The sequence below is a fragment of the Podarcis muralis genome, chromosome 9 (assembly GCF_964188315.1).
Source record: "Podarcis muralis chromosome 9, rPodMur119.hap1.1, whole genome shotgun sequence".
NCBI lineage: Eukaryota > Metazoa > Chordata > Lepidosauria > Squamata > Lacertidae > Podarcis > Podarcis muralis.
This window is the reverse complement of record NC_135663.1, coordinates 61,029,070-61,053,844: the sequence shown is the minus strand read 5'-3', so window position 1 is coordinate 61,053,844 and position 24,775 is coordinate 61,029,070. Positions and strand designations below refer to the sequence as shown.

General features: G+C 43.8%; 1 protein-coding gene across 5 annotated transcripts in view; it reads left to right on the top strand.

Annotated features, from left to right (window-relative positions):
• The window catches only part of FAM114A1 (family with sequence similarity 114 member A1), a 52,609-nt gene extending 46,235 nt beyond the window's left edge, over positions 1-6,374 (top strand). For all 5 annotated transcript variants that reach the window (XM_077934389.1, XM_077934387.1, XM_077934388.1 and 2 more), the window contains 2 exons: positions 3,529-3,582; positions 4,664-6,374. In XM_077934389.1, the coding sequence (XP_077790515.1) occupies positions 3,529-3,582; positions 4,664-4,765 (156 nt within the window). In that variant the 3' untranslated portion in view covers positions 4,766-6,374. The remainder of the gene's footprint in view (positions 1-3,528; positions 3,583-4,663) is intronic.
• The last annotated feature ends 18,401 nt before the right edge of the window (positions 6,375-24,775 follow it).

The following is a 24,775-nucleotide window of genomic DNA, read 5'->3' as shown; positions in this document are numbered from 1 at the left end:
GTTTTTATTATTTCAGGGCTCCCCCCCCCCATCTCTTTTTACAATCTCTTTGGGGCTGGCATTATTTTTAGTAATAATCATCACAACAACAGCAGCAATAGTAATAATAATATTTGCTTAACACTTGCTGTGCATGGTGCTTTATAGAATAATGGTAAAAAGATATATCTGAACCCTGAGGGGCTTAAAATTTGACTAGGGAAAACAATAAATAAAGGGGGAAAGAACTGGTGGGAATGTAAATGAAAAGAATATGTGTTCCATTCACACATATTTAGCCTTAGTTTCAGTAGTGGATGAAAAATAAGACTTTATAATAATATTTTAATAATAATTTTATTATTTATACCCCGCCCATCCAGCTGGGTTGCCCCAGCCACTCTGGGCTGCTTCCAACACATATAAAAACTTAATATAACATCAAACATTAAAAACTTCCTGAATCAGGACTGCCTTAAGACAGTGTTTCCCAACCTTTTTTGGGCAAAGGCACACTTGTTTGATGAAAAAAATCTCGAGGCACACCACCATTACAGCCCCGTGACGTCAGCGCGCAGCGTCACGCCGGGAGGGACGCATGAAAGTGTAACTTTCAATTTTTTCCCCTCCCCCTTGCCGGGGAACCTCCAAGCTTTGGGGGTGGGGGGGGAGGAGGCAGCAAAGCGAGGGACTGAGGGACTCCTCCAACGACAAGGGTTGGGGAAGAAGAGAAAGGGCTATTCCGCTCCAGTCACGGGAGGGGAATATGTACTGGCCCAACTGGTGTGCGGTCTTCGGAAAGCGGGGTGCGGGAAGGAAGCCTAGGCTCGGGATCATAGAATCATAGAGTTGGAATAGACCACAAGGGCCATCGAGTCCAACCCCCTGCCAAGCAGGAAACACCATCAGAGCACTCCTGACATATGGTTGTCAAGCCTCTGCTTAAAGACCTCCAAAGAAGGAGACTCCACCACACTCCTTGGCAGCAAATTCCACTGTCGAACAGCTCTTACTGTCAGGAAGTTCTTCCTAATGTTTAGGTGGAATCTTCTTTCTTGTAGTTTGGATCCATTGCTCCGTGTCCGCTTCTCTGGAGCAGCAGAAAACAACCTTTCTCCCTCCTCTATGTGACATCCTTTTATATATTTGAACATGGCTATCATATCACCCCTTAACCTCCTCTTCTCCAGGCTAAACATGCCCAGCTCCCTTAGCCGTTCCTCATAAGGCATCGTTTCCAGGCCTTTGATCATTTTGGTTGCCCTCCTCTGGACACGTTCCAGTTTGTCAGTGTCCTTCTTGAACTATGGTGCCCAGAACTGGACACAGTACTCCAGGTGAGGTCTGACCAGAGCAGAATACAGTGGCACTATTACTTCCCTTGATCTAGATGCTATACTCCTATTGATGCAGCCCAGAATTGCATTGGCTTTTTTAGCTGCCGCGTCACACTGTTGGCTCATGTCCACCGGGCGCAAGGTCCACCGACCTCGGCGGAGAAAGGCAACAACCGGAGCCGATGACCAGTGGCGTAGCGTGGGTTGTCAGCACCCGGGGCAAGGCAAATAATTTGTGCCCCCTAACCCGTGGATTTTAGCACTCGAGTGCGAGCGCGCCCCCCCCAAGATGTTGCGCCCGGCCCCCCTGCACCCCCACGCTACGCCACTGCTTCAGGTCCCCCAATAAAACATTTGAGGGGGCCAGTCCCCCAGTTGATGGGCATTGCCAATGTGATCAACTATGCAGGGCGGGGTTTACTTGCCTCCCCCCCCCCCCTATATCATACTGTATTCACATTGGCACCCCTGATGAACTCAGCGGGGCTTACTTCTGCCCCGCAAGCCTTTGCACCTCCGTGTCTCCTTTCCTCTCTATATGTAAGAGGGTGAAGGTCAGGCTGGCAGTGCAAATAAGGGCCCCGCTGCTGAAGGCCTCGCCCGCCGCGACCTCCTGGTCCACGGGCAGGGCAAGAAAGTGCCTTTTCCTTGGGGGGGGGGAGTCTTAAATTTCAAACCATTATTATTATTATGAATATCTAATGTGCGTGGTTTCTCTACCTCCACCGACGACTCGCCACGTGCGAGGAGGAAGGCGGGCTCCCTTCACCTCCCCGTCCCCTCAAGGGAAAGGGAAAACGACGTGAGGAAAAGCGACGCGGGACAGCGAGCGAGGTTCTCCTCAGAGCCTTTTCCCGCCGCCCCCTCGCAAGACAGCCCTGAAGCCGAGCGCAGAGTGAGGGGCGGGGCCCGGCAGAGTCTCGCTGCCCCCCAACGCCTCTCGAGGCGGCATGAGGGGCGCTGCGTCAAGGGCGCCGGCGGGCGCAGCGGCAGCTCCTGTCAGGGCACGAGGCGGGCCCGGCGCCTCTCCCCCACCCACCCCGTCCGCCCACCCATATCCCGCTCAGGAAGGGCCGGTGGGCTGGCAAGCGCCTCACAGCAGCAGCACCAGAGAGGGAGAGAAGTCCGCCTCCCGCTGCCGCCGCCTCTTCATCCCCAGCAGCAACTTCCCTGCCCGGCTCCCCGCCGCCGCCGCCGCCTCCTTCTCTCCCTGCTTTGCAGTAGCAGCCGCCGCCGCGGCACACCAGGCAACATCTCGCGGCACACTAGTGTGCCGCAGAACACCGGTTGGGAAACACTGCCTTAAGATGTCTTCAAAGAGTTGTGTAGTTCTTTATCTCCTTGACATCTGATGGGATGGCATTCCACAGGGTGTTCCATCATGGACAAGGTAGATATGAAGGGAGACAGATGTCACCAGGCAGGTGTTCTGGAAGGCAGTGCCCAGCACAAGAGGTAGCAACAGGATGAGGCCACATCTTTTGAAAGTAAGGACAAGGAACTTGTGCTGGATCTGGGAGTGAACAAGAAACCATTGTGGAGATTCGAACAGTGGTGGGTGGTGGTTTGGGGTAGCATGGGGTACGAATGAAGGGAAATTGAAGCGGTCCTACCAGAGCTAATCCTACGCTCATCTTGGTGCATTTTCATCACATCAGCCTCCCTGCTGTTTTGCCTCTCTCCTTCCTGGTTAGCAGCAGCCACTCAGCTATCAGGAGGTCAGGTGAACACTATTGCCCCACTGCTGGATTTAAAGGAGGGAGACTACCAGCAGTGGGCCAGAGAAGAAGAGTGGGGAAGAGGCTGATGAAGAAATTTCTATCCACAACCTCACCATTGGAAAAATAAATACAGCTCGCTTTCTGGGATCCAAAGAAAGTTGGTTGTGTTGAAAACCAGTTGAGATTGCTGAATATCGCCAGGATTTAAGCAAGACTGAATTCCTCGGACTTGTTCCACTGTCTTCACAAAGCCTCTAGCATATTTTTGTCTAATCTTTAAAAAAAATTGCCCTTTCTGTATTTTTGCATCACTGAAAATGGTATTTTGTATTTGACACTGAACATGTGCCTATTTTGTTTATACAGTAAGCCAGCACCTTCAGAATCTCACTCTTCAAAACAAATGTATTACTAAAGCAAAGAAATGTTTTATTACATCTTTCTCAATGTGTCCCTAGCATTAAACCTTGCCTGTGTTTTCATCTGAGCAGAGTGACAAAAAAGCCGAAGTCCTTAACCCAATGGTCAACAGCGTACTATTAGAGGTAAGTGTGCCGCTATTTTACATAAGGAACCACTTTGCTGTCTTTTTCAAATGAAGCTAGCATACATTTATGTCCCTATGAAGAACCATAAAAAGTAATGGTTATCACTGTAATACCGTGCCATTTCATAAACAGTGTCATTGTGCTTTAATCACTCATCTGTGAGAGCTTAGCCATAACAGTCGTGCTACGTTTTCTAGGAACATTTGTAAGACACGGGTGAAACGCTTTTTCCTACCTCTTACCATAATGCATTGGAAAGAGCTTACTGGACAATTTACAGTTAGTTCAGTAAGGTAGCTTTGCTTTCCATTAAAAATAAAAAAAGCCTAGAAATAGTCTCTAAACCTTAATCAAGTTTCTGCTGCTCATAAATCACTAAATATAATATCTGAACTAAGATGAGTGCTGGAGGACGTGCCATTCAGTTCAATGGAGCTTGCATAGGCAAGGTTCTCAGTAGGCTGCGCCTATTTATTCAGGTGGATGCGGGTGGCGCTGTGGGTAAAACCTCAGCGCCTAGGACTTGCCGATGGTCAGGTCGGTGGTTCGAATCCCAGCGACGGGGTGCGCTCCCGTTGCTTGGTCCCAGCGCCTGCCAACCTAGCAGTTCGAAAGCACCCCCAGGTGCAAGTAGATAAATAGGGATCGCTTACTAGCGGGAAGGTAAACGGCGTCTCCATGTGCTGCGCTGGCTCACCAGATGCAGCTTGTCACGCTAGTAATCATTACTATCCATCCATATCATTTCCCTCACACTCTTTTTTGAAGAAGAAAACCAACCCAATTATTTTGCATCAAATGCCAGTGTTCCTTAAGCAAATACGTAATGTCACATACACATGTACACATGTTCAAATAACTGTGTGCATGTGCTTTGGAGCCTCATCCAGATTAGATTTCCCATTTGGACATGTTTATGGCATCATCATATTAATGTGTTTCCTGTGGTAGTGCATAATGCATGTATCTCCCCGCCAAGCTGGAAGCAGGCTGCACTGATTTCAAGATAAGTGGGGTTGAAAGGCACTGAAATATGAAATACACTGCAATATTAACATACATTTTCTTTCCTCATTAGGGTTGTAACAGCACCACTTACATCCAAGATGCTTTCCAGTTATTGCTTCCAGTTCTCCAGATCTCTCATCTCCAGAATGACTGTTCAAAAACACTACAATGACCACTTTGCATTTAAAAGAACCATCAGCCTAATAATCTCTTGGTTGTGTTTACAGTTCAAAAATATGTCTGATGCCTTTAAAAGACACTAAATGCAATTTTGCACATGCAGAATGAGTAATACTCTTGTATTTAGGTAAACCTATTTAAACATACATTTTCATAATAGGGGGGGGGACTGTCATATTCCTTGTATTAATTTAAGGTAAAATGTGTTTATTTCTGTTTTATTGGTTGAATTTCATTTTGGGATATTGCTGTACTAACTTGCATCCCATTTTGAAAGACTTGCACTGGCCTATTTGCCCAGGGTGCCAGAATGAAGTCTCCTGATCCAAAATCAGTGTAAAGAACTGAGGCACAGTTTGCTACACTCCAAACTAAGTAGTCTGGGGATTCAGCACCTAGTAGGGTAGCTGTTCTCTGCATGCATGACGGTGAGGCAGCATCTCCTTATTTAAGTTCAACGGCACTTTTCCCATACCAACAGTTTCACGTAGCTTAAATGTAACATTAGTTTTCTTGCCTTAACGGAATCATGAACTAATGACAGTGCTTCTTTCATAGATACAAAGTCACAACCTCGTCATTTAGATTGCTGATTCATTCAGAGGCCAGCATGAATCAATGATAGCATCCATTCATGCTTGTATGACAGCCATTGTGCAGAATGCATCATGAGATTGTCTGCACTTCCTGGTCTGGTCCAAGCTTTCTACTGCTGCTTCTCCCCAGTGGCAATCTCCAATATGTAAGTGCTTTTTAGAAGGGTAGCCATGCTAGTTTGCTGCTGCAGAAATGACAGCGGCACTGTAAAGATTGACAAATTTATTATAGCATAAGCTTTAATGGACTATATACTACTTCATCAGATATGTGATGGTGTTTAGATGACAGAAAAGGTTGGCAGTGGGGTCAAACAATGAAATGCAAAATGTGCTGTCTGAAAATTCAATTAAGGCATGAATATGTGCAAAATAAGCACACTGACAATTCGCAACATCAGTAAGTGTTTGTGGCAGCCAAGCAGTGAAGTCCACCAATTTCCACATGCTACTCTGCCATTACTATTGACTTCAGGGTCTTTGTGGGAAATTGTGATTTATCACTACTGTAGACACAGCGATAGTGTTTGCTGCCTCAAAGTGGAGTGCTGCTGTCATATGCCAAACCAGTGCATTATTTATGGTAGAAGTCCAGTCTCTGGTTTAGACGAGGCTATTCAGAAAACTAAACTTACTAGCAAGGATGGTGCCTTCCATTAATCCAATTGAATAATGAGCTATCATTTTGTTAAACACAAGCTTTTTTAAAAAAAAAAAAAAAAGGTCCAAGGGCAGATTGTTTGCTTGAGTCCTCATCTACCCAACTTATTGACAAATGTCATTTTCTCCCCTGAAAAGTATGTGCATATAATCATTTCTAAAAATTGGTATTTTGCATCGGAAGCAGTATGTTAAGATTTTATGTTGCTAAAATTCACAGACAATTTTTTTAAAAAAATCTCTTGTGATGTGTAGCGCTTATTGCATCCTGCATATGGGATTCTCCTTTCATGTTTTATCAACTAATATAAACATCAATAAAGCTAAAGACAATGTTTGCATCCAGTAGCTAACTACATTCAGATTATTGTAAAAGTTGTATCTGCTTTCTTCTCTACTTTTCTTGCCGGCAAATTCTGATAAGAGATTATCAAAAGACATTTCTCTTGTAAGATAGCGTTCTGTATGGAGAACAGATACAGCATTGTTGACTGTAATTAAAGGCAACTTGGAGAATCCTCTTTCTCCCTCACAATTTGAAATGGGCAGGGCTAGTTAGATAAAGGCAGAAAGCTTCCAGATCCTTACTGTAAATTATCTTCAAGCCAGCAGCTTCAGATCCTTCACATTTCTCAGCAGTATTTAAGAAGTGAGATAATTTCTTGTAGCTTAGTAGACAAATGGAAGGACTCACAAAAGCTTCTGCATACTTTTCTGCTATACAGTGATTTTTGGGGGGAATCCAAATAAATTCACCACTTCGGTGGAAGCACAAAAGCACTTCTCCATTTCTATCTGCCCATATACTATCATATGTTTCCAAACTGAGTTTGCCTCTGTCATTAACTTCTAGTCACTTTTTCCATCTGGGAAACTAATTTGTGTCTCCAAGCTGTTGAACTTTCATCCGAATATGTGGCTTCAATACTCATTTCTTTTACGTCTTCAGTTTCTTGAAAGGTGATGAAGGAAGGGAAAGCATTTTCCCCCCAACATAGCACCAGGGCATGTTTTTCATTGGCACAGACAAATCTGTGAAGGATTTTTTGCCAGAGCGCTGCCATAAAAGAAATTTGAAATATGTGTTGTCTTAACCAAAGAGTTTGCTTCTAACTTAACCACCACATCATCTTTGGAATAATCAATTATATTATGTAATAATAGAAGATAATGTTTGTGTGATATCTTTTCTGCAGGGCCATATGGTTTGTGACCAGCTTTTCAAGATGATCCTTGGTGTAGTAGTAGTAGTATTTTTTGACCATTGATTAATATTGGCTCGAAGTGTTTTCTATCTGTGAGTAGGCTTGACTATGGTTGGATAGACTGCTGTTATTAGCATTGTCTGCAGCTGCAACAATCATTCAAGAAGTTGTGGGTTCTGCTTCCTTGGAGGTTTTTAAGCTGAGCTTGGATGACCATCTGTCATGAATACTTTAATTGAGATTCCTGCATTGAAGGGGGTTGGACTAGATGACCCTAGGGGTCCCTTCCAACTCTATGATTTGCTCATGCTGACATGGTAAAAGGACACACTCACTTATGCTGAAGCTGTTTTATGATCTCCACCCACCCCCACTAGATTTATAGAGCTTCTTAGTGGAATTCAAGAGTCGGGAGAGAGAAAGTTTGTTTATAACCCATTTCTCAGCCGGAGTTGCTCTCGGTACAGCTTTCAAATTAGCAAAAATAATACAATATCTGCCCACCTGCTTACAGTCTTAAAGGCCATGGCACAAACGACATAAGGTGCAAGGAGGGAAGAGGAAAGCAAGCTAAATCAGGTGCCAAATTCTTAATGTTGCAAGGTTCTAATAATGATGCCATTTGGGTGGAAATGGGCTGCTTGCAGTTCAAAAACAGGCCCTGGTAGTATCTGGGGAGCCAGCCTTCCTGGAAGTGGCCATTGCAGCCAAAAGTGGTTGATTTTGCAAGGTGGAACATTTGCCTTCAGGAGCCTAGCTGGAACTTGCTGGCTTCTGGCCATTCCCATCACAGCATGTAGAGTCATGGAGGCCCTGTTGATACCATCATGGCCAGCACAGATGATTCTGCAACTCTTACAGGGCAGATGGAAGCAATGGCCACTACAAGGGTCTGTAGGGGCCCAGCCCAGCTGATGAGATGTCAGTTCTATGCTATCTGTTGCATCTAAAAAGTCAGCAGCAGTAGTAATATTAATGTGTCCGCTCCATGTGTGAATATGGGGCAATTACCGCTAGTGCCTCCCCTTTAAAAGGCCCTGATAGTGCACAAGTAGGGTTTTGCTACAATATTAGTCATGTTCGTGATATGCTGGCAAAGAATCCTCTTTGGTTTCTATGAACTCATTCGGCGTGGAATACTCTTTGAGTTGAGTTAATCCAGGGAGGGAACTACCAAGAGAAGCGACGGAAATAGATTGCTTTAATAGAGGTGAACTTTTAACTAAAGGTTGTGCAGGAATATGTTGTAAGCCTTGGGGGACATTTTAAAGAGATGGTAGGAGAATCGTTTAAAACGGTAGATTGCTTATTTGAAACGGGGCTTCCTGTAGATTTTTCCGAAAAGGCTTAAATTATGCATGTAATGGGCTACTGCTTTGTCCATCGGGAAAATGAGTAATACACTACTGAATGAAATGCAGAGCAAGCTGTCCCCATTTGATTCCTTAAAATGCATCTCCGATTACTCTTTGTGCAGCTACTTGTGCTAGGCAGCCTTTACGCACCTAAAATCAATTAGTTCATTTAAATGTAGTTTTCTCAGTGCATAGTTGTGTACAGAATAAAATTCCTGATACAACAGCAGTGGTGTATTAAATGTTTTAGGCTGAAATTCTGTACACTCTTGGGCTGAGAGTTGTCCCATTTGACTTCATGGGACTTACTTCTGAGTAGACATGCATAGGTTTGTGTTGTAAATGAATTAATCATTAAATAACACTGGATTTGCCAACTTCAGAATACTTCCTTCCACATTTTGTGACTTTTATTTTTAGAATGGCGCATTAATGGAAGCCAGATATAAAGAACCAACAGTCTGTGTGACCATTTGCCAACCTGGCTTAAAACAAGGACTCTCCTAAAATCCGTTTGAGTCCTAATTAAAATGAATTTTCAAAGTTCACTTTTTCTCTAAGAATTCGTCTCCTGCTCTCTTACTGAATCCAGTTTTCTCTTCTGCTTGTTTCATCTGTTAAATTAATATTGAAGTTGCCTAATCCACTAAAGTGGTACTGAAATACAATTCCTGCTGATTTCTGGTGCAGTTGTAAAGTGACTTCACTCTAAATGTTTCATTTAGAATATCTTGCTTTCTTAAACCAGTTTAACCTTTGTTTTCTACTAAAATCAGATGTTTGCTTGTTGCTATTTAGAAGATTTAGAATTGCTTTCATTACTTGTTTAGGACTCCAGCCCATTGGGACCACATCTCATGGAAACACTGTTGAAAATTAATGATAGCTGTGTGGGTCATGTTCATCTCCCACTCATCTTAAAGGGGATTCTGCAGGAGAGTGTCCCAGTAGTTTATAGCTTCAACCTCTTGCTGTATTTAACATGTCATTTGGCTTGAATATGGGGGGGGGGCATTTTAAAATATTCGCAAATATGCAGGAATTCTGGGACTGTCATTAAACCTGATGATCTTAAAGTGGTTGTCTAAGGCAGCAGATCACAGAAGGTGTTCACCTGGGGAGCCTGTATAGCTGCCAGGAAAGAGTTCTTTGCATCCAGAATATTATTGCATACTTCCTAACAAGGTCCTGCCTATGGATAGAAGCTTAAAGGTAAAGGGACCCCTGACCATTAGGTCCAGTCGTGGCAAACTCTGGGGTTGCGGCGCTCATCTTGCTTTATTGGCCGAGGGAGCTGGTGTACAGCTTCCAGGTCATGTGGCCAGCATGACTAAGCTGCTTCTGGCGACCCAGAGCAGCACATGGAAACGCCACTTACCTTCCCACCGGAGTGGTACCGATTTACCGTATTTTTCGCTCTATAACACGCACCTGACCATAACACGCACATCGTTTTTAGAGGAGGAAAACAAGGGAAAAAATTCTGAATGAAACAGTGGATGTATCATTTTTGTGCTTCATGCTGTGGCCACAGACATGTGATCTGATGGTGAATTTGGGGTAGCTCAATGCAAAGATCCTGAGGATTCATGTGGATCCATGCTTTTTAACCACATTTTTGCACCATTGCAGCCCCAGGCAACAGTGGGTGTGTGATTTTTGGGGGGCAGGCTGCTATGTGATCTGATGGTGAATTTGGGGTGGCCCAATCCAAAGATCCTGAGGATCCATGTGGATCCATGCTTTTTAACCACGTTTTTGCACCATTGCAGCCCCAGGCAACAGTGGGTGTGTGATTTTGGGGGGGCAGGCTGTTTTGTGATCTGATGGTGAATTTGGGGTGGCCCAATGCAAAGATCCTGAGGATCCATGCTTTGTAACTACATTTTAAGTGGGGAGGGAAGGAAAAACACAGAAGGGACAAGAGAGCGATGTGCAGAGAAGCAGCTGGCTAAGAATGCAGGAGAGGAATTTAACGGGAGACCGAAGCCAGCTCTCTCTCTCCTGCATGTTTTCTGGCTGCCTGCGAGGAGCACGGAGAGGAATTAGAAGGAAAGACCTCTGCTTTCCCCTCTGCTTGCCTGGAGGGGAGGGGATTTGCCTGCTCTTTGTTCCGTTTGAGCAAACACAGCAACGAAACAGAGGAGGGTGGGCAGTAAGACCCTGAGGCAGAATGCAGGAAAGCAACCACTTCCTCTTTTCAGGTTTCCCTCTCCGACACAACGCATGATTGATTTTTGCTGATTTTTGTTCCTGCGCTCCCCTAATCGGCTCCAGGGACCCCCCCACATTCGCTCCATAACACGCACAGACATTTCCCCTTCCTTTTTAGGAGAAAAAATCTGCGTGTAATAGAGAGAAAAATACGGTATCTACTTGCACTTTGACGTGCTTTCGAACTGCTAAGTTGGCAGGAGCAGGGACCAAGCAACAGGAGCTCACCCCATCGCGGGGATTCGAACCGCCAACCTTCTGATCGGCAAGTCCTAGGCTCTGTGGTTTTGTTCCACAGCAAATACCAGCTCCTGGGGCAATTTTCATGAAGAGACTGGCATGACAGAAATGATGATAATGTAGCTTATTATTTTAAATTTTAATAAATCTATATTAATAAATATATGAAACTGAGATCATGCAAATGGAATCACTGAAGTGGAAAAGACTGTCTGGCAGGGGCTGTAGAAAAATTGAGAGCTTGAAGCTAGAAGAAAGGCAGCCAACATGATACCCCTTCAGATATTGTTGGACTACAACCCCCCACCATCTCTGTCGAAAAATATGGAGAGGCTATGCATGGAGCAAGTGGAAGATGCCAGCTGAGGCAGGGAGTGAAAGAGATCCATACAGACCTGTGCATGGCAAAATGCAGAAAAATAAGCCACCAGGTGAAAGAAACTCAGGAGGGCATTGACTAGTGCATCTGGATTCTTGTTACTCCTCCTAGGAAACTGATGGTTTCAGAAAGCTATTTGATAAGTCATACTGGGACGCGGGTGGGGCTGTGGGTTAAACGACAGAGTCTAGGACTTGCCGATCAGAAGGTAGGCAGTTCGAAACCCCGCAACGGGGTGAGCTCCCATTGCTCAGTCCCTGCTCCTGCCAACCTAGCAGTTTGAAAGCACGTCAAAGTGCAAGTAGATAAATAGGTACCGCTCTGGCGGGAAGGTAAACGGCGTTTCTGTGCGCTGCTCTGGTTCGCCAGAAGCGGCTTAGTCATGCTGGCCACATGACCCGGAAGCTGTACACCGGCTCCCTCAGCCAATAAAGCGAGATGAGCGCTGCAACCCCAGAGTTGGCCACGACTGGACCTAATGGTCAGGGGTCCCTTTACTTTACTTTTACTACTTAGGTTCAGCATATGTGTAGCACAAATTTTGTAAAGAACCCAATGGAGCGTACTTTTGAGTAGATATGTAGAGGGATTGCACTGTTCCCTAGCTTTCCTCTCTTTCTTGATTTGTATAGTAAAACTCTCTTTTGTGCCGGCCACGCTATAGAACCATAGAGTTGGAAGGGTTCCCTGAGGATCATCTAGTCCAGCCCCCTGCAATGCAGGAATATGCAGCTGTCCTTTATGGCGATCAAACCTGCAACCTTGTCGTTATCAGCACCACGCTCTAACCCCCACAATTTATGGACAGTGTTGAAGAGGAAGTTCTTATTACGTATACTGGAGTCACCCAATGAAACAGGCGAGCTGTTTTTTAACTCAGCTGTGAAACCTAACATTTCCTTTTCCAATTGTAACGAATGATATTGGCAACAGTCCTGTCTGCGGTTTTCCTTCTTTAATTCATGTTGTTTTCCAAGCAAGGCTCCAGTAACAACAGCGAATCTGAATGGCATTAGAAGCTTTGGCACATTCTGGTTCACACAGCTTGTGTGACTTATCAAGCGAAACATAACCTGAGCTCAATAAACCTATTTTATCAAGAACGCAGCAAATTAGCTTTTCCTGCCTCCCAGGGGCTACAGAAACAAGCATGTGGCAGACTATACATAGAGGATAATGGCAAGTAGTAATGATGATTATGTTTCATCCAGTATCAGAGGCAGTATGTTCTGAATCAGTGCTATTTTTCTAGAAAAAGAGGTGCCGGACCTCACCACGAACATCTCCCTTGTTCTCTAACAATGGCAATAATGCCCACCTGAGAGGTGCCGCAACTGAGTTCCAGCGATTTCCAGCTGGAGGAAAAAGCTCTGCCTTGAATACCAGTTGCTGGGGTCATGAGCACAAGAGTGCTGTTGTGCTCATGTCCTGCTTGCTGACGATTATTCATCCATCCAGCTGTTTTGAAGATTCATACTCTGACTTGATCAAAATACTGTCAAGGTATTTTACAACAGATTGCAAATATACAACTTTATCCATACAAAAATAACCCAACAGCTCAAGTCTTTGAGCCATTGGATGAGGCCAGAGCATAGCTGTCAACCTTCCCTTTTTTTGCAGGAAATTCTCTTATTCCAACGCTGCTTCCTGCTGCTATCGCAGATTGTTAGATATCTCGTAGACTGTCCCCGGGACAGGTGAGGCTGCTGATCCCTTATTTTCAAATCTGAAAGTTGACAGTTATGGGCCAGAGTATATTTCTTGGTAAATATCTCCTCAAAATTCCACTGCTTCTCATGTTCTTTCCCCGTTTATACTAGCTCGGCCTATCCTACTCTGAACATGGCCACATTTCATCATCATCATCATCAATAATAATAATTCAATGTATATACTGCCCTTAATTGTAATATCTCTAGGCGATTCACAGAATAGGATCTCAGGTGATTCACAAAATATTGGACATCCACTCTCCCATCAGCTCTGAACAGAAGAAAAGTGTAAAGAATTTCTCTCTGGAAGTGAGGGTAGCAGTGGCTGATGTAGATGTTTTTCCATTCCATGTGTGGGAGCAAGGCTTTTTTTCAGCCAGAACTCACCGGAACTCAGTTCTGGCACCTCTCATGTGGGCACCACTGTTATTACAAGAGAACAAGGGAGTTCCAGCCCCTCTTTTTCTAGAAAAATAGCACTGCATGGGAGTGGCTGTTGATGACCATAGGTGCCATCTTCCAGGGGCTGAGAACCTTTCAGCCCCCAGAAAAAAATATTTGAACCAGCAGAGCCCTCCCCCCAAGTTAATGCATACCCCACAGCTGTGAATTTGTAGAGTGGAAGGGAAGGCTGAGAAGAATTTGTGGTTTCCCCCCGCCGCACACACGCACATACTTTCTAGCTCTGCCTCCATTACTAGAAAAGAGAAATGGAAGTGAAATCAGAGAAGTCAAGGCTAAGGTCCAGGCTAAGGAGCACAGAACCATGAGCTCTGCGATGGAACACCAACAACCTGAGAAACGTTGGGACAGCCACACACCCATCCACGCCAAAGGTAGGCAAAAAAGAGCAGCCCAGGTTCCATCAGATAATATTTTGTACCATTTGTGTGTGTTCCTATTTCCCTTGCAGGAAAGGGAGTCTATAAATGCAATAGATAAAAAATAGATTAAGGAGGCCAGGGCAGCAGATTTGGGGTATGTGTGTGTGTGATAATGTGAGGGAGAAGAGAGTTTCAGTTTTATTCAAGTTTGTTGTTGATGACGTACCATGAATGCACCATTTTGTGGTCCTGTCCTTTTTCTGCTGCCTTAGGTGGGGCAGCTGTTTTGTTCTATGCCACTCACCAACGGCAGCCATCTTGTGACTGGCACCCATGGTGCTTTCTCATAATTCTAAATTTCCTCACAAGCCCCAAACAGTTGGCACTCCCCATGGCATCCCAACAGCAACTGGATTAACCCTGTCTAAGACCTTTCTTGGTGCTTAAAAAACATTTTGTGTTAGGGTTTGCTGTGGGTACTCCTGCTGTTGTTTTCACACACCGTGACTTGCTAGAAGGATTACCTACCAAACATTCCAATTTAATTCAGATAAGAGCTGCTGTCTGCTCTATCAGTCTCAAAAGGAATATCAAAGCTAGAAGAGGACTCGAGAGCTTTCTAAAAAGAATAATCTCTCAGCATGTCTTAATAGGACACTGTCAAAAATTCAGGCTGCTTTGAAGTTGCTAGAATCTAACTGCAGCAATCTAATCTTACTTAGATGAAATAAGCAGGTAGTGGAGCACAGAGTTAGGGGCAGGGAAGGGTTTTTGCTGTTTTTTACTACTGAGAATTTGAAAGAAAACAGCTCTTCTGAGCTATCAAAATATGCCGTTTAATAACCATTGTGCATTCTTAAGCAGAACCTAGTTATAATGTGCACACTAAAAAAACAGGATAGTGAACCTTTTACAACCCGCTGGGCAGGCAAAAATAGACGGAACAACAAATGTTTTATATATATATAACATGTCTCTCTGTGTAACTAGCATACTGCAGATATATCTATAGCATCTATATATTTTAAGATGTATTTTAATTAATTTATTGCCTGTTTTTATATTCTTTGTATACTGTGTTAGTTTTATGTTAGCCGCCCTGAGCCCGGCTCCGGCAGGGGAGAGCGGCGTACAAATAAAACATTATTATTACTATTATTATTATTATTATTATTATTATTATTATTATTATTGCGGTATGCTAGTTACACAGAGAGACACACCCTGCTCTGTGCTTCATCCAGGCAAACGAGAAGCATGATCAGAGTTCACAGACACATTCCAGTTGCACAAAAGAGGGCGAAAAGCAGTGAGATGAGGGGTGTGGCTTAGGACAGGGTGTGGCCTGGGGGGATTCCCGGGGGCCAAAGAGAGAGGTCTAGAGGGCCATGCACTAGAGTAGAAATGTGAAAAGGAGGAGGAAGGGAAGCTAGTATCATATTGTAGGAGGTGGGAAGGAAGAGCAAGAAAAAGAATCGTAGTGATGCTTTGAAGGGACTACATAGTATTGATCAGTAAGAGAGAACTGTTCTTGAAACCCAGTGTTTCTGGTGTAATAATGATGATGATGATGATGATGATGATGATGATATGTGATTATTTATACTCCGCACATCTGGCTGGATAGCCCCAGCCACTCTGGGCTGCTTCCAACACATATAAAAACAGAACAACAAACTTTAAAAATTTCTTTTAAAAAATGAAATCAACCCTGAGCATAAAAAGGGGGCAACATTTAGAATACTCATAGACCTATCCTATACATGCCTATTCTGTTCAATGAGACTTACTCCTTAGTGAATGTAGCTAGGAATGCACCATATAAAAAATAAAACACAAGGACAGAGAAATTGTGCTTTCGTAGGTCTGACTAAAACTGGTCTAGGAAGTTACCTTTCGCTGCATTTCAAGCTCTTCTGAGCTGCAGCTCTTCAATGTACAATGTTTGAGGATTGTTCCATCTTTTCAGGTCATCTTGGCAACATTTAAATACAGTTTTAAAATAGTCTTTATAAAGGATTCCAGTGGTGGGGCAGGGGGGGGAGGCAAAACTATGTGAAGCCTGGGCCAATGACAGACAGAGCTAATTATTTCTAGATTTGTCCCAATCCCTTTCCTCCTCGCTGAGTTCTTCAAGGACAACACTGAGACTAAGAAGGAGGTAGCTGACAGGCAGTTCCGCCCCCTGAACTTGTAAGCAGAGTCACTTAAATAATGCAGATGGAGTCTAGAGAGAAAAGAAACGGACGATAGGTTACAGGGTGAACTGAACAAATACAATTTGCACATCCTGCTTCTCCCAGGGCAATACCCTCCCTGCAAAACAGGCTTGCCAAAGTGTCTCCATAATGCTGAAACCAGCACCGATTCGCTGTGGAAGGATGTGTAGATCCAGAATTGGCCTCCACAGTCACTTCTGGACACACCGTTTAGACCGTGTTCATAGAAGACCATCTACGAGTGGTTGCCAGAGAAGAAGATGATTTATTATATGCCTTGCCACAGTGCTGTTTTTCTACAAAAAGAGGTGCTGGAACTCACTATGAACACCTCCCTTGTTCTCTTATAATGGCAATGGCATACACCTGAGAGGTGCCAGAAATGAGTTCCGGAGAGTTCTGGCTGGAAAAAAGCCCTGCCTTGCTAGTCTGCTGTTCTAAGATAAACGCTCATCAAAAATCATCTGCACCTAAGGCCCTTAGACGGTACGTATGAAATAATGTCCAAAACTGTGGCCTATACCAAAATGTATGCAGCCCCTTCCAAGCATGTCTACTCCAAAGCAAATCCTATTGAGTTCAGTTGTGCTTACTTCTAGGTAAGTGGGTAAAGAATCACGTGAAACCACATGTGAAGAACCAAATATGGATATGGGTGATCAGTGATTTCCCCCAGTGTTTTTGTAAGAAAAATGAAAATGCAGAAACAACCATTTCAAACTTGCCTGTGCAGATTTATTTTAATGACTATGTCCATTTCAGACTTAAGCATTCTTTAAAATATGTATTTGCCGCTCTTCTTATTAAATCTGAACTGCTAGGCATGGCATATAGCAATGCGAGAAGCAATTTCCAAATCTTCTGGAGGGAAAAGCCATATAAATGGAAGGGATTGGCGTTATGAAGTATTAACGGGATGTTAAATTGCTGCATATCATATTTGCAATGGGCAGTTTACAATCTGTTCATCCTGATGGATTTAGCACTAGGGAGTCTGAAGCCCTGGCTTGGCAATTTCTGTCTGCTGTTGGTAATTTATGGTGAAACTGTACCCACAAATAATGTGTCAGCACAGAATGAATTTGGGACCCAGCTCTGCCCAAACAGCTCCATTATGTTCTCAGGGGCAGTAATGAATGGGAAGTAAGGAAAAGTTGCCGTAGAGATAATGAATCTGAATACTAATGGCTTGTGCTTGCGCAAAAAATAGGATTGCAATTTATCAGCCGTTACCAAATCCATTCAGTGCCTCAAATGAGGGTATTTTTGGAGGAAAAAAGATACCATCATTTAAGAGCAAGTTAGGTTTAGTTTTGCATTTTACTGTAACCCTTTAATGACCTGCGTGCAAAAACTCAAAATGGAAACACTGTCCCTCTGGTCTCCAGATCCGCACATACATTTTGAGACTGCTTGCTTGCTTATGATCCACCAGAGAATCTATTGTCTAATAGAATGGAGGTGGGAGTGCTGTTCTTTCCCCTCAAAGAGATGACCAGGGTAATAAACAATGTAAATCCAAACTCAATCCTCAAGGATCACCCTCTTGCAGACAAAACCTGTTCATTACTAGATCAGTGCAACTCACTTTGTGCTGGATGCCAAATCCAAGTCATGGTGAACATATATTATTTATTTCCCTGCTATGGAGGAATCTGCTTTATACCAGAGTTAGATATTGGGTCCATTTTGCCCCGTATATTGTCTACAATGACTAGCAAGAGCAGCTTTCCAGGGTTTCAGACAGGACTCTCCCATCCCTACCTAGAGATGGCAAGTATTGAATCCAGGCCATTTTGCATGCACAGCAAGATCTGTATCACCTACAAATGCAAATCATTTTGATATTGATGCATAAGTGATGGAGGGAGGACCTATAAATTGCAGGAACCAAGCACAGAAACTCACTCAGAAGACTGAGTGAGACCATTGGTCCATGTAGCTCAACCTTACACCAGGGCTATTTTTAAAGCTCTAGTATCAATTCATTCACTTGCCAAAGCAAGAAAAGTCTGCCTGTTACCCCAGCGCTCTGGCAGATGACATATTTGCTCCTGATCTGGAAAACTTCCTGCAATTAATTCTTCTGCATCTCTGCACCACTGTTTTCAGCCCTATGTGGAGATTGCAGAGTTTTAATCTGGAATCTTCTCCAGGCAAAGCATAGGCTCTACCATTGAGCAACACCAGTCTCAGAAAACTGTAAGATAAAGCTTTAAATATATGGTGCAGATGAGGCCTGTGTTGCAGTTATCATGAGATGAACATTTGTGTTTGAACTAGCTCTGTGACATTTCTGAATAATGCAGTATAGGTGGTTTTAAGAGGACCACACAGAGTAAGTTAATGCTCACTTCAATGATCCAGTGGCTGTGGCCCAATACAATTATCATACCTATTTTCCATTTCCAGATATACGTTCTTTTCTCATTAAAACTGCTTCACTTAAATTATTTTTTATCCAACCAGGGCATATTCTTTCAAAGCCTACAAATATGCTTCAGCACAGATATTTCCCTGCAAGACTCATGAAAAAAGAGGTATACACGGAATGATTTGAATTGCAATATGTCTATAATTTCCCATGGCTGAAGGTTACAGTAGAAGGTTGATTTTGCCACCAGTCAAAAGTTCAAAGTGGAAACACCTCAGTGGCTTCTGTAATTTCTAGCATTAAGAAGCTGATGCTTGAGATCTGGAGGAATTTCCCCCTATAATATGTTTCAGGAATTCGTTTTGAAAGGAAAAAAATATGATCACAAATAAAACTGGGAGGAAAAATTAAACGTGATTTCCTATTACGTTAGGCTCTTCTAGGTTTTCTTCCAGGGGTGAATAAAATATTGTGGGGGCCCAGGTAAGCCCCATCCCACATAATCGATCACATGATGCAGTAAACACACACTATGTGAATGGGAATGCCCATCAACTTTGTGGGCGCCCAGTCCCCTCAAATATTTTATTGTGGGGGCCGAAGCCCCCACGGCCTCTAGGAGTTGCCTGCTATGGTTTCTTCAATTCTCGTGTTTTTTGTATCTGGATGCACTAAACATTCCTTTTTATTGTAAAAATAAAGGGCAGATGATTTATATTGCCAAGTGAGGATGCAGAACAGAATCTATATTATCCCTCTGCCTTCAGGATGACTAGACATGTATAGAAACTTAAAGTGAGAGCATTTGTCATTGAGACAGCTACCAAATCAATTATCAGGAACTGATGAATGAAACCCCCAAAACCTATGCTTAAAGTAGTGGGTCGCAAACATTTTTCCTCTGGGCCACACTTTCAGAATAAAAAATTCCTCACGCCACTCCTTTAAAAAGAAGAAGAAAGAAAGAACTCCTAGCAGTGCTTGGTTTATAACATACAACACAACTACAGTGGTACCTCCGGTTGCGAACGGAATCCGTTCTGGAGGTCGGGCCGTATCCCAAAGTTTTTGCAACTGGAGAGACTGCTTCTGCACATGCGCAAGCGGTGAAACACTTCCGGGTTTGCCGCTTTCGCAACCCGAAGTTTATATTACCCAAGGGTAATGTAACCCGAGGTTCCACTGTACTTTATAATATGATCATGGGGCATCAAGAAGTTATAATGTGGATACATAAGAACATGAATCATTCCCAAAATATAATTGTAAAAGTGTACCTTATGTATGTATATAAACTTAATGAGAGGTATGAGCTTGCTTTTGCTGGGTAATCTCGTTTATATTAGGTCACATCTGAGCCAATCAAACTCATCTCCTCATCAATACAAAGAAGCCTTTCTCTTTTCTGATCTTTCATATTTGTCAGAGTTGAAGATCCCTCTTCAGAATGTTGTAAACAAAAATTGCCCTTTTCCCTTATGGGATATCCAAGAGCCCATATAGAGCCCTTACATAGGTTCCCTATTGGTAGGAGAGAATAACAGAGGCCAACCAGAGAATATTGAGAAGCAAAGCAGCTAGTAAGCTTGATCTGTATTGATCTGTTGCAACAGGGTGCTCCCCTCACCCGCAGGAGAGAGGAGGGACCCAGAAAAATGCCATGCAAGGCCTTATAAAGGCTTTTGAAATAGCCTCCCTGTAGATCAAGACCATCCCCAGAAACATCATACATACATCACAGAAGGGGTGTAACCTAAGACCACCCCTCAGATACGTCACACCTACATCACAGAAAAGGCGGTCTGTCCAACCATCTCGTCCTCTGTCGTCCCCTTCTCCTTGTGCCCTCCATCTTTCCCAAGGAGTCTTCTCTTCTCATGAGGTGGCCAAAGTACTGGAGCCTCAGCTTCATGATTTGTCCTTCCAGTGAGCACTCAGGGCTGATTTCCTTAAGAATGGATAGGTTTGATCTTCTTAATGAATGGTATACTGTGATATTTTATGTATCCTGCCCTGGGAGTATCCAGGGAAGGACAGGCTATAAGTATAAGTTACCACATAAAATAAAGGAATGCATAATCTGGACACAGCGAGCCTACCAAAACCCATGTGGAAATCTGTCTTTTTGCACCAATTTGGCTGCTTATTTCAAGCTGCCCAAAGAAAGGTCACCATAAATTATTTTGCCTCCTTCAAACAAATGCTGGCAGTGGTTATCAAACATTCAGAAGGGCATTTGGCAATCTATGACTTTAAAAGCCAAGTGAAGGTCTAAATACATAACGCATTTATGACCTCTATTCATAATTATATCCAGCATCAAGCTGACAGGGCGCAACGTAACTTTTCTAGTCTGACATTAAGAAAATAGCTGTGCAACTGGTTTTTCCCACGACATCATTGTTATTATGGTCGATGGGACCATATGCAAACCTGAATCCGTGCCAAGCCTGTTATGGATGGGTGCTTAAGGGCACTGCAAGGGGTTGAGGCTGGAGAGAGTAATGTGGCAAAACCTACTGACTGACACATCCAATTTTGCATTGCTTGTAAAAGCAATGCTTCACCGCATGCAGCTACGACTATATATAACATGCAGCGCATTCCTAATCTTCCCCAGAGTCTGGCATTTTATATTTCCACCTCAAATATCACTCCCACTTCAAAAGCATATTTCTGCGTCCTTATCACTGATACCTACTAAATTTAATTATACTGTAATACAGGTCACAGGAGGAACCTCTGCACTCTGACTTCCCTGAACTGGAATATGTTGTCGCAGAGAATATCCTGCAAAGCCAGGGTGGGATGTTTGGGTGAGGCAGGGCAGAGGATGGACTTTCAGCCCATACCTATGTATGTTCACTAGGAAACAAGCCTCACTGAGTTTAATGAGACTTACTTCTGAGTAACCTCGGTAAGGACCGAAGAAGTGGCAGGATGCAAAAGTGATAAAAGAAATACAGTGGTACCTCGGAAGTCAAACGGAATCCGTTCTGGGAGTCCGTTCGACTTCCAAAATGTTCGGAAACCAAGGCGCAATTTCCGATTGGCTGCAGGAAGCTCCTGCAGCCAATCAGAAGCCCCGTCGGATGTTCGGGTTCCAAAGAACGTTCGCAAAGGGGAACACTCGCTTCCAGGTTTGCGGCGTTCGGAAGCCAAAACGTTTGACTCGCAAGGCGTTCGGATCCAAGGTACGACTGTAGTAGCATTTCATAAGAAGAAGTAGAGAATTGCCATAGCTGTTCAGATTCAGCCAGCCTAAGGTTTGTTTGTTTGTTTATGAATCGTTTCCTATAAAATATATTGGAAATAAATTACCAAAAAAGACATCAACAATAAAAACATGTATAAAACAATTTCATATATAGGGCCTGAACAACTTGGGTCCAGGGAGGGAGCCTCGACCCTTGTGGTCTGGATCCAAAGATTACACAGGACATTTCCCCCTCCTGCTCCATAGTACAGGAGCTCCATGAGTGTTGGCAACTTCAGGAATTTTTCCAGGGGGGCAGGAAAAATAAAACACTGCAACGAGGCTGCAAGCTAATTTATCACCCAAAAAATGAGGGCCAGCACATTTTGCCTCCTATCTCAGATTCTAGAAATGCTAGGAACTTTTTTTTTTTTAATGGAAGCTTTAGATCTCTAGATTATGCTTCATTTTGGTGCCGGGGGTGTCCACATGGAGAATAACATCAGTGAAATAGTCATTTTCTTTGTAGGTAAGATTCGGAAAGGGATGCGGGTGCCGCTGTGGGTTAAACCACAGAGCCTAGGACTTGCCGATCAGAAGGTCGGCGGTTTGAATCCCCGCGACGGTGTGAGCTCCCGTTGCTCGGTCCCTGCTCCTGCCAACCTAGCAGTTCGAAAGCACGTCAAAGTGCAAGTACTGTAGATAAATAGGTACCGCTCCGGCGGAAAGGTAAACGGCATTTCCGTGCGCTGCTCTGGTTCGCCAGAAGTGGCTTAGTCATGCTGGCCACATGACCCGGAAGCTGTACGCCGGCTCCCTCGGCCAATAAAGTGAGATGAGGGCCGCAACCCCAGAGTTGGTCACGACTGGACCTAATGGTCAGGGGTCCCTTTACCTTAAGATTCAGAAAGTGTGTGAAACAGCGCTTCTGGGACAAGACTTCTGCAACAGATCTCAGAGTACAGAAGGGTTCATATGGAACAAAACACCTTTTCAGTTTTGCTTATATAGGCTGTTTATATCTTGAATCGAGCCTTTAAATTTAACTGGCAACAAATGAAGCTTCCCTCAACTTTGGGCTTGTGTTTGTTCTCCTCTGACTCCTCTGTGGAATATCCATTTCCTTCTCGGCTTTTTACAGGTGATCAATCTGTAGAATGGTATATTATGCCTTCGGTTAATGGAGAAGGATTTCCTTCATTACCAATTAAGATTGTTCCCACATTAATATAACGGTTCAGTTCAGGTCCACTCTTACTAATAAAAATGAATGCTTTTAGGGATATTTTTAAGAACCTGCAATAGTCAAAGAAGTAGCCGGGTGACGCCAGAGGGCCAATCTGGTATGGGTGTCTTATATACAGCTTCCAGATCTGTTGCCTACTGTCACTCTGAACAAGTTTGATTTTCAGATATCTAAGGGGTTATCATGCAGAAGATGGAGCAGACTTGTTCTCTCTTGCCGCAGAAAGCAGAATTGGAAGCAACGTGTGGCAATTGTGGGGAATCAGATTTTCATTTTTTTAAAAGTAGGACAGGGAAATCTGTTCAGCAGTGGAACTTTCTGCTTTGGGAAGCAGTGGGGGTTTTTTGTTTTTGTTTTTTGCTGAAAAGAAGCTTGCATCCTGCTTTGCAGATCCTGCACTGAGCAGGAGGTTGGTTTAGATGACTGCCGAGACCCCTTCCAATTCTATAATTCTCCCTCGTGCCTGACTGCAATCTGGCTCTATCCACCAAGGCATTTGGGACCCCTTGGGCATTAAAATGCCTTAGCCCGATAAAAAGTACTATAATTCATGCAACAGAATCATCAGTGCCCTACAGCTAACAGTCTGTTGGATTTTCTTGCTGTATACATTACGCCAGCAAATATGCATTTCAAAATAAGTCTCATTAGTGAGATCGTTAGGAGCTCCTACCCAGTCTTGTGTGCCTCCCGGGAGCTCATGTCCTGTCAAAAATAGTTGTCAGTAAGATACCAAAATGCAGACCAGCTTACAATATTCTAGGGGAGAGGGAGTGCAAGGCTTTGCGCTCAAGCGTTTCAGGGGTACAGAAGGTTTTACAGACTCAAAGATTAGCTTATTGATCAGTCCTACTGCCCCGGAAAAATATTGATTTGTATTTTCTTCTCGTTTAACTGCTCCTGAAACATATTTTCAAGTTAATTATCCTCTCTGCCTTGGCTGGAAGGCAGATGCAATGTGCTTTGGATACATGGTGACACACAGGTTTAATCTGTATATTTTAATGATCAAAAGCAGTGTCATCGGAGGACCTGAGCTTTAGTGTGCCTGCTTAGGCTGGCGTGATAAGCTGCAGTGAAAAGGTACTTAACTCTGGGACTGGAGAAATTTTTTTTCGCTATTCGTCTGAAACTGGCCACTTACTTACCCAGTCCTGGAGAGGGTGGCGGTTGCAGCCTGTCATGGCAGGCACTGGATCTGAGGAAGCAACGCTGGACTAGGTGGCTAGCCATTGGGAAATCCCATTGGATTGGCAGCTTTTTCCACCATCCTGAGTTTGAAACTGGCCAATCCTGCCAGTCCAGGTGGGTGTGGCTTTAGGAGCAGACTGGAGTAGAGCACCATTTTCTTTTGATATCCTGAGCAGGAGAGGAATCAAAAGGTTCAGCCAGACATGTGCATCAAGCCAAGGTCTTATAACTTTAAAAGGCAATTTACAGCCGATCGCTTGAACTTCAGTCAAACAGAATCCTGTTTTTTAGATGATACCAAGCAGTTGCTCTGTGATGGCTGTAACACATGTACCATATTTTTCGCTCCATAAGACACACTTTTTTACTCCTAAAAAGTAAAGGGAAATGTCTGTGCGTCTTATGGAGCGAATGTGTAGTCCCTGGAGCCCAATTGCGCAGGGGCAAAAAGCAGATCGTGGTTTTTTTGTTTTTTGTTTAGGAAGGGGGTGTTGAAACAAAGCCGCTGAGCAGCAAGTGATCAGGAGGGGAGATAAGGGACTCTAGCGATAAAGGAGGCTGCCTGGGAGGGGGGAGGTAAAGACAGCG